Source organism: Camponotus vicinus, unplaced genomic scaffold (assembly GCF_025532165.1).
Source record: "Camponotus vicinus isolate PSW18456_S1 unplaced genomic scaffold, iyCamVici1.0 SCAF_11, whole genome shotgun sequence".
Lineage (NCBI taxonomy): Eukaryota > Metazoa > Arthropoda > Insecta > Hymenoptera > Formicidae > Camponotus > Camponotus vicinus.
This window is the reverse complement of record NW_028141947.1, coordinates 255,386-266,163: the sequence shown is the minus strand read 5'-3', so window position 1 is coordinate 266,163 and position 10,778 is coordinate 255,386. Positions and strand designations below refer to the sequence as shown.

The window sequence follows — 10,778 nt, the reverse complement described above, 5'->3', positions numbered from 1 at the left end:
ATTATGGACATAATTTTAATTCCCGAATTTTTATTATGTACATAATTTCAATTACCGAATTAAAATTCACGAATTAAAATTATGCACATAATTTTAATTTCCGAATTTTCATTATGTACATAATTTCAATTACCGAATTAAAATTCACGAATTAAAATTCACGAATTAAAATTATGCACATAATTTTAATTCCCGAATTTCCATTATGTACATAATTTTAATTCCTGAATTAAAATTTACGAATAAAAATTATGTACATAATGGAAATTCGTGATTGGTGGCAACCCTGCACGTCTACGCGTGGCGTTACGTTCGATATTGCGGCGTTAAACCTTGTGTCCACGATGCTAGAAATCGGTCCGAGTTCTCGGACCGAGAAATGTGTAGCCAATGAAATTGCTGCCTTTCCGTAAAAACTGCATATTAATTGGCTACACATTTTTCGATCCGAGGACTCGGACCGATTTCTAGCATCGTGGACACAAGGCTTAACGCCGCGATATCGAACGTAACGCCGCGCGTAGACGTGCAGAGTTGCCACCAATCACGAATTTCCATTATGTACATAATTTTAATTCGTGAATTTTAATTCAGGAATTAAAATTATGTACGTAATGGAAATTCGGGAATTAAAATTATGTGCATAATTTTAATTCGTGAATTTTAATTCGTGAATTTTAATTCGGTAATTGAAATTATGTACATAATGAAAATTCGGAAATTAAAATTATGTGCATAATACAAATTCTGGAATAAAAATTAGGTGTATAATTTTAATTCATGAATTTTAATTCGGGAATTAAAATTATGTGCATAATACAAATTCTCTATAAATATTATGTCTTAACATAATAAAAATTTCTTTCCATTTAAAATTTAATATGAAATCTAGGATTAAAATGACAGTCACACGTAATTTTAATTTTCAATTTTTATTCTGTTATAACATAATTTATATTTACCGAATTTCTATTAGGACATGACATAATTTTTAAATCGTGATTTTCTATTATGTCGTAGCTTAATTTTAATTCACTGAATTATTATGATAGTTTACATAATTTATATTCCTACAATTATTATTTTGTTACGATATAAATAAAAATACATTAATATTATCTCAACATAATAAAAATGAATTAATATTATGTCTTGACATAAAAATAATTCCACGTATAGGCTGTATATTTCTTTATGGTCCATATTTTGAATCCTCTTTCATCGATGAAAGTGCCTCTAAAAGTGGCTTATAACCAATCAGAAGGCTTATAAAGTCACTTTTAGAGGCACTTTTATCGATAAAAAAAAATTTAGAATATGGACCTATGTATTTTGAATTAATTTTGTCAAGACATAATTTTAATTCATTTTTATTATGTTATAACATAATAAAAATGATGCCGAAAAACTATCTACTTCAGTTTAAATCAATTATTGAATTTTTATTTTAGGTTAAGAAAATCTTATTAATAAATAGCAAAACGGCGTGCCATATGAGAGAGATATAATTACAGAAATTATCAAATAACTTTTAATTCGTTCATATAGTGAAATCTTTATTTATTTAATTACTTAACAGTTGTAATCTTTTATTTTTATATTTCCAATGTTTGAAAATTAATTTATTTACTGTTAATAGAAAAACAGACTAAATATAACAAACAAATTAGATATAAATACGTATCTCGAGACAGCATTGATAAATATTGTTATTGTATCAAAATTTTGTAACTTTGAATAAATTTCTTCCGATATATGTGTATAATATGGATATGTTATATGTATATATGTATATAAAAGTGCTATCTTTGAACACAACAAAAGTAAAAAAGTGGAAATAAAAGATTATACAAAAGTTAGTTGTGTGCAAAAATAGCAGTATAGATTAGAATTTGAGAACATCGAATCATATCAAATCGTCAATCTCTTGATGAACTTATATTGTCGACAAGAAATACGCACATTATCATACATGAAATACTCGCAAATAACATTTCGCAGACAATTTTATATAATATATAATGTATATATGCATATTGCGCTTTGTTATAATAATATAAATTGCTAATGTATATTTATATATTATATAAGTAACTCTTATGAAATAACAATATACACACAAGTGTGAGCAGAAGTTTATCGGAGTAAATTATTAGTTTTATAAATAACAGACTATACGCGATTTATCATTACAGGTATACCATATTTTGATTATCAGTTTAACAGAACGAAATAATGCTGTTCATTAAAATTAAAAATTGATATATATGCTCATGTGATTACAACGGTGAAGCATTTTTATGCAATTCCTTTCGGTACATTTTACAAAAGAATTACTTACAACACTAATGTTGCTTATTGTATAAACATCTACACTTGTGCGTTTATGCACATTACTCCGGTGTTTACGACAATTAATTATTTATGATTAATTAATCAAAATAATTATTTTTACCATATGTAGAGCGATATCAAAAAGAGAAAGGCAACTCTAAAATGTTTTACTTTAAACGTGTTAACAATCTAAAAACTGTTGGCAATTTCGAATTATTTTATCTTATAAAAAGTGCGGAAACTTAATAGATTTTATACATAATCGTATCAAAAATTTTATTCACAGATTTGATTTTTTAAGTTGTTTTTTTTTATATATATATATATGAGTGTTTCTTGTGTCTGTTAGCTCACTGCCTCGACACCACTGTCGCAGAAATCTATTAAGGTGTGTAACGCATTATCGGGAAAATTCCTGAAATGAAAATATTTATACATTGATTGACTTTTCTTATTTTTATTTGTTACTAACATTTCTTTAAAAAATTATGATAGGTATAAAAAATTATAACAGATAAATTGTGATATTAACGAAAATTGGCATTCGCAACATGTTATGAGAAAAGTCTAGTAACGATTATTGAATATATGTATATATCCTGAGTTCATTAAATAAATATTAAAGTAAAATTGGCTGATAAAACTGATCACAAAAATCAAATTGACGGGTTTTCTCTCTCTTTCTCTCTTTTTTTCTCTTTCTTTCTACCTGCACCAATTTGTGTTTTTGACAATCTTTTTTATATCATTAACTATAACTTCAAATATTAATGTACCGAAATATATTTTTTAGAATATTTTCTTTACGCTATTAGGATTTTTATATATTCGAAGATTTTGTAAGAATTTGATTACCTTAACATTATGCCCAATGGCAGCCATACTGGAGGCACAGATCTCTCTCGATAATCGCGCCTCTGCGCACGGATTATTTGTGAAGCTGTTTGTCCCGGTGAAACCAACGGCATGGCATTCGGAAACCTATTGAAATTAAAATATTTTTACTACTACTGATAATAAAAAAAATTATTAAGATAGATAAAGAATAATTATTAACTTCATGCCATTTAAAATTTTATTCGAAATGCTAAAGTGCAAGTGTTCTTAACGTGTAAGATCTAAAATAAACTGCTTATAAATTTATTTTGCGTCATATACGTGTGTTCCACATATTTTTTCTGGTATAAAAGAACGCAATAGCTCACCTCGCATCCAAAAATTTAGTCTGCATGTAAAAAGTATAGCTAGTTAATAACGATATGTAGATAATTATATATTTGTGAGTATCCATGCATAATCTATCATTATGATTTAGAAATATGTCATGAAATATCCAATTTTACGAATCAGTCTTGCACATAATTATTTGTTATAGTACATAGTAATACATACAGTACAATAATTAACAGCGGAATTACATGTCGTGTATTGCGAAACATCCTTTATGAATGCATTCTTTGTGTGCATATACGTTTCATTTATAAATACTCTTACCTTATCTTTGGTTTCTTGCAAAGTCCGGTGTCTACCATGTACGGATAAATGGTAGTAAATTTGATTAAAGATTTCCCTTTGGTAGATATCCGTAATTCCTCACTAATTGATTCCATAAGCCCTGTAATTACATGGCACGATTGAGAATAAAGCCTATATTTTGCGCATCAATGTGTTTATACATGAAATGCGGTATTAAAATTAAAAAGAATACGAGTTTGCTTACCTCTAACTGCGAATTTCGAAGCGCAATAGGGAACTAAATTCGGAAGGCCACCGATTCCTGCCAATGACGAGAGTGCAACAACATGACCATGATTTTTTTCGATCATACTTGGCAGAAATGCTTGCAGCATCTGAATAGAACAATAGAACATAAATATTATTACAAATAGCTTGCGATCAAAAAATATTTCATATTTTATATATATAGTAATTATTAGTATTATATAATCTCATTTTAGATTTAGATTTTAGATAGTTCTATTAAAAAATAATACACGTTTGAAAGATTTTTTTATACATATATATTCAATTAACATTCATATGTATTAATTTTTATTCATTTACCCAGAAGTGGGCCAGTACGTTAATGTCGAAGATTCGTTTAATTTCGTCGATTGTATGATCAAGGAAGGCGTGGCAAGGCATTATACCAGCATTGTTAACCAAGATAGTAACGTCTCCGACTTCCTTTTTGACTTTCTCGGCCACGCTGAGGACTTGTTCCCTTTCCGATACGTCACATCTGCGTATCAAAATAAAGATGCTTTATTAGAATTTAATTGAATTTGTCCTATCGAATTGTAATTTTTATTATAACGCATCTCGAGTAGCGTCGATTTCTCTCGATTTTATTTTTATTTGATTTTATATTTATTTTTGTAGAAAGAAAAAATAATAATACATACTGATACGCGTATGCTGCAGTCGTTCCCGTCTTTTTTATTTCGCTCAATGTCTCCTCGTTTGCTTCTTGATTTAAATCCCAACATACCACGGTTGCGCCCAGAGATGCGTAACGGAGTGCCAACTCTTTTCCGATACCATGACCCGCGCCTGTTATCTATACAAGCATAATAAGATGTAATATACATTATTAATTTACATATGTTTTTAAAATTACTTATTATGCTTTCCAGAAATAAAGATAATATTAAATTTCATTTATTTTGTTACACAAATGAGAATATTAATTTTCCTCCATTCTAAATTTACCTTAAAATTGTTTTCGAATAAGCGCATCATGTAAAAAATTAAAATTATGTAAAATATTCTTTACAACAAATTGTAATTATGTGTATATTGTTCAGTGGAAGAAAATCTGTTTATTCGAGCGAATTTATAGATGATAAATAATATATGAAATAATTAAGAAGATAGTAATAAATAATATATGATAATTACATTTATTTTTTGTTATTTTTATTATAATTGATTATATTTATATTATAAAAACATATTTTTGAATTAATAATGAATTGCACTCGTCATAATTTATTTTTGAATTGGGCGGAATTGTAATCTGCAATATAAAACCCGCAATATATTAATGCTATTTCATATATTGTACAAATATTTATTTGGATCACACATAATAATGTATTTTTATATATCATACAAAGTATGGAATTTTTTTTAAAAATCATTTTCATTTTGTCCAGAATCTATAATACATAAATGCAAGATTGAATTTGTGACAAATATTTTAAATTATCAATTGCTTCAATGTACTTGGCTAATTAATTATTGATTTCATATTTAGTTTTGATTTTTTTTTAGGAAAATTATATATATTTTTTGAGGGAAAATTTTTATAAATTATTTTTAGGGATATTTTTTCATTAAACGTTTTGTTGCATATAAGGTAGAATATTTTTTATGTACTTGGTAATTTATTTTTGAATTGGGCGGAATGACGAATATGAAATTATATACTCATAATATAAACTTCTAGAGAAAACAAAAAAGAAAAAATTTCTTTAAAATGAAAATTTTTTAAAATTATTTAACGATCATCATTTAACAATTAATATATCTTTATTTATATGCAACAATATCTAACAATAAGTTGCAACTTAAATTGAATGTAATCGTTGCGTTTTATTTTTTTATTTAATGTAAAAATAATTTTATTAAATTACATGAATTTTTGTAAACTTGATACATACTAAAACGATTTCACCAACTACGCTCTTCTCTTCTGTTGGGACGAAAAATTTATACACGCTTTCGCAGATGTAATATAGAATCTTCAAAATAAGCAGCAAGACATCCGCTAGGAGCAACGCACCATTGTATGCTTTTACCATGGTTATCTGATATGTCGATCTGCAAAATTGACGAAATTTTGATATAATTTGTAATTTTAATAATATTATTATTGAGTAATTTTTAAAAAAATAATTTTTTATAGCGCAAAGAATTTATTATAATAGAGTATTTATCAACAAACTATATATTTATACATATATCAACTGATGATTTATTCTGTACATACTATAAAAATATGATAATAAACTTCATATATATATATATATATATATATATATATATATATATATATATGAATGATATCGTGCATTTACTGGTTATATGCGCTAGTAGTGATTCATGTTATTCTGTTGCGTATAACCAGTAAATGCATGGTATCATTTTTTTTTACATTTTTCACATCTGCCGTTATATAACTAGATTGTTGGTTTGCGATACAGCTAATTTTCATCTTTTTCCTTGTTAGAGAGAATGAGAAAATTAATGGCCTTAATCACTAATTTATTAATTTCATTTATTTGTAGAAATAATAAAATAGTAATATATAATATTTCCTTCTAGTAATATCTTAATAATTGATCTTTTTTCTGTAGGAAGAAAGTTTTGAAATACCTTTTTCTAATATTCTAATATAATTGAATCTATTTTTCGCGCGCGTGCATATGCGTGATTGCACTATATATGTATCAATTTAAACTTGATAGCAAGAATCCGTTGTAATGCACAACTACGTTGTAATGCACAACTACGTTGTGTTATATAATATTCGTTCTTTGTACACAATAAATAATTAAATAATTAAATCGTAATAACAAATTGCACATTGCGAATCATAAATCATACTTTATGAGTCATAAATCATATTTAAAAATATGACGTCTAATTATTTTGAGATTATCGCTGCAATATTATTACTATTTTTTAATTGAGTTAATTTATATATGTCCATTTCAATAACAAAACATAAGTAACATAATTATCGCTTCGATCTTGTAATGATTTGTAAAAATCGCAAATTGTAATGTTAAATTTTTGTAGTTTTTTCTTAGCAAAAAAAAACATGATTGGAGCATCTTGATTAGTATGATCAATAATTTTCGAACTTTTAAATGGCAATAAATTGTTACTGCAATAACTTACGTCATTGAGGCTATGAATTAGAACTACAGATTCTGTAGTAGACATCGAGTGATAATTTGTTATTGAATTTTTTTTCTAACAATAAGTTTCTTTCATATTTCTCTAAATAATACGAAAAATTTTAGGAATAGAGTAACTCGAGATATATTCGACTTTTTATCTCATTGAAGGAACTAGGTTACTGCAACAATCGTGGGCAGTATATACTGATTACGTGTCACATATCATGACATGAGCTCATTGTTGCACCTATTTCGCATACCTAGTTCTACGTAGTTATTCATATTAACTTTATTTGATTTTTTTTATATGTCTATATAACTTTTTTAATGACATATTTTCGATTACGAAGAAGAAAAAACAAAATTTTTGTAATATTTAAAGAAATTAGTATTTTTATATACCTCATTAAGAGAAATACTTTTAAATCTTATGTTGAGAATGAATTCAATATATCTTTATAAATAGGTAAATATATATATGTGTGTGTGTATATATATATATATATATATATATATATTTATTTATTTATTTATTTATTTATTTATTTCGAGGAGTGTATATATATATATTCCGAGGAGTATTTTTTTTTATATGCAATTTATATTCGTCATATACTTCTTACATTGTTTTATGGACTGTGTTGCTCCAAATTTTTTAATCGATAAACAAATAACCAAATGTAATAAAAATTTAAAATTATGAACTTTTATGTATTGATGGTTAGCATTATACACAATTATTATTATATATCTAATCAAAATCAATTTTAAAAACTGGCATTAACACGTTCCAAAAATGTAAGAAAAAGAGATTAATCACGCGACATTCACAATCACGCAATTTCAAAATACAAGGCCACAATGTAGAACGGCACGTTTGAGTGACAAGAGTCTAATCTACCGAAAAATATAAGTGCGTATACAATGAACGTCTGAATTTTAATTTTCTATCAACATGTTTTAATGCATAGGAATGTATGTTTCTGTCAGTAGATTAAATATATTATATATGAGCTAATAATAATATACATAAATGTTTTATTTATATATTTTTGTATTACCGTTAGGCAATACCTAAAAATTATAACCGATAACATGTTTCGTATAAATGCTGCCGGCACCAGTTCAGAACCACATTTTGTCTTTATCCTTTTATTGTGACCATGAAGGTAGCGAATCAGATGGTTTTCTTCCCACTCTCCCGATCATCTTTCCACACACATTCTTTGTTAGCTTTGCGAATATCAGACTCTGTTTGGCAACGCAGAATTATTTGAAAATATTTTCCTCTCATATATCTCATATATCTAAAGAGTAGCATTGAACTTTTTTATTTTGATATTTTCTTTTCAATCTGATGTGTAATCTTCTTTATACATTGGATAATTCTTATATTAAGTTTGAGAATTAAGTTTCCATAAAATTTTTTTGGTCTGGCTAATTAATATATTACAATACAGATTTATATGAGGAATGAAGACTTCAAGTACTAACTAGCTTTATTCGAAAAATTTTTTTTAATCTTTAAGATTCGGAATATTTATAATGATTGATCCGATTAATTTATAAAGTTCAAGATTACTTCATAAAATTATATGTTAGAAATTTCTCTTGTTCCACATAATCACGTTGTATTACACAAAGCATGTCTATCTATAATAACATCAGCGTGAAATATAAGACTGGTAAAAAAATTATGAAATACATAAGTGTTGCTTGCCTTATAAGATTTACGAAACATTCAAAGCATATTCTTTAAAGAATAAGGTAGAAGCTATTTTTCCTTTGCGAACATTTTTTTACTTAATTTGATATCAGTGCTTTAATACAACAGAATGTTTATTAGTTGAATTAAAATTGGGGGACAAACTGCTTAATGAATTTTTATAATGAATTTCTTAACATAATCGACACAAGGTTAAATACACAATATTTATTATTTTTTTATAAACGAATTTTATAGTCTCGAATACAGACAATTCTTTATACTTTAATATTTTTAATTTTTAAATATCACAGATGATTTATCAATTCTATATTCGATTCCTTTTCGATCACAATATTATTGGTCGAACAATTAATTATTATTTATTATCTTGTTTATATTTTTTATTCAAATATTTACATTTCGCTGAAAGTTCTATCTGTTTATGAGAGAAAAACAACTGGAATTATTATTGTATGTAACGTCCATCAAAAATAATTTTGATGTTTATTTCTTCGGTTAATCGATAATTCGGATAATTTCAAAGATTTCACTGTAGAAATTTCGCTTATGAAATAAGTTGAAAATTTATAAAAATATTTAATTTTATTTAATTCGCACAATTTACTTCATTTTTGACAAACTATATATTAATAAAATTTTAATTTATCATTGAATCTCGAAAAGTATTAAGAATTAAAAAATGTTATTATTTTTCAATAAAGAGTACATTCATAACTAGTTGATTATCAGAATAATTGAAAACAATTAGAAAGGACTAGTTCAAAGAATAAAATTACACACTGCACAATGTTTATAACTCACATCTTGCGTAGTTTTTCTTGCGACACGTCTGTCTGCGTTCGTTAGAATTATTAAAGACGAACAAGAGACTGTAATTTCTTGAAAGAACCAGCTTGACATGATCAGTTGAGAATATTAAGAATAGAAAATAGGCATTTTTTTTTATCAGGAATTAATCTCATACAAAATACAAAATCAACTTTTAACTTAGCGTTAATTAAAAAGGAGTCAATTTTCGAAATTTTTCATACTCGGACACATCATTCCCTCACTCTCTCTTTCCTCCTAGCGCAAATCTCTCAAGAGGGAATCTTTCAAATTACTTTCAATTACTCACTCTGATCGGCGACGAATAAGCCTTAAATCTGTCTTAGATGAACACCAAAGATAACACGAATGAACTTGGATAAGTTACGAACCGTCGCCGTTTGCGTACGGACTACGACTAAACCACGATCAGCTATAGAGCTTCCCTGACCGCTACCAACGCGAATTTTCCATCACTACCACAATCGCGACAGCTGGTCGACGCGCGAGCGTGAGCCATCGGCCGTTGCCAGAGATGTTGGACTATAAGACGACCGCAACCATTATCAACGTGCAGTAGAAACGTCTATTAAAGCGAAGCCGTCTCTGGATGGTTGGGTGGGTGGGTGACCGTTCGGTACGCGTCCGCACTTCCGCCAGTAGAGCATCGTCGTAAGAGCTGGGGTAGCTCGAGGAAAAATTATTACAGCTCGCGAAGAAATTCAAGTCGCGTGATACGAGTATTTCTTTCTCTCGAATATTGACCTGAAACCCCTATGGGAGTCCCATGTGACATTAAACTATGCGAATTCTCCGTAAAGTTCATCGTGCAACATGACTATTTGTGTCACAGTTTATCGAGGGATACTGAATAAGAATAAGAGAGACGAAGGATCTCTCTCTTTCTCTCAGTTAGCCAGCCTTTAAATAGAAAAGTGATGGCGCGATTCAATCTTCTCTATGGGAATACTCTCTGTGGATTGCTGACTTATGATTTT

The 10,778-nt window shown here is 27.5% G+C and overlaps 1 protein-coding gene across 1 annotated transcript; it reads right to left on the bottom strand.

The window, feature by feature from the left end:
* Positions 1–1,923: 1,923 nt before the first annotated feature.
* Positions 1,924–10,309, bottom strand: LOC145962319 (short-chain dehydrogenase/reductase family 16C member 6-like). The gene is made up of 8 exons (XM_083083321.1): positions 10,091–10,309; positions 6,000–6,159; positions 4,740–4,894; positions 4,399–4,576; positions 4,055–4,184; positions 3,829–3,949; positions 3,190–3,315; positions 1,924–2,749 (listed from the first exon to the last, which is right to left on the bottom strand). Exons 2-8 carry the CDS (start codon positions 6,138–6,140, stop codon positions 2,680–2,682), a joined length of 921 nt encoding a protein of 306 aa, XP_082939447.1. The 5' UTR covers positions 6,141–6,159; positions 10,091–10,309; the 3' UTR covers positions 1,924–2,679.
* Positions 10,310–10,778: the final 469 nt, after the last annotated feature.

Excerpts from the sequence above, each read along its gene's own strand:
- LOC145962319 (XM_083083321.1), bottom strand. The coding sequence starts at position 6,140 with ATGGTAAAAGCATACAATGGTGCGTTGCTCCTAGCGGATGTCTTGCTG. Across the intron at positions 3,950-4,054 it reads TTCGAAATTCGCAGTTAGAG|GGCTTATGGAATCAATTAGT; the intron begins GTAAGCAAACTC and ends ATGTAATTACAG. Across the intron at positions 3,316-3,828 it reads TGCAAGAAACCAAAGATAAG|GTTTCCGAATGCCATGCCGT; the intron begins GTAAGAGTATTT and ends TAATTTCAATAG.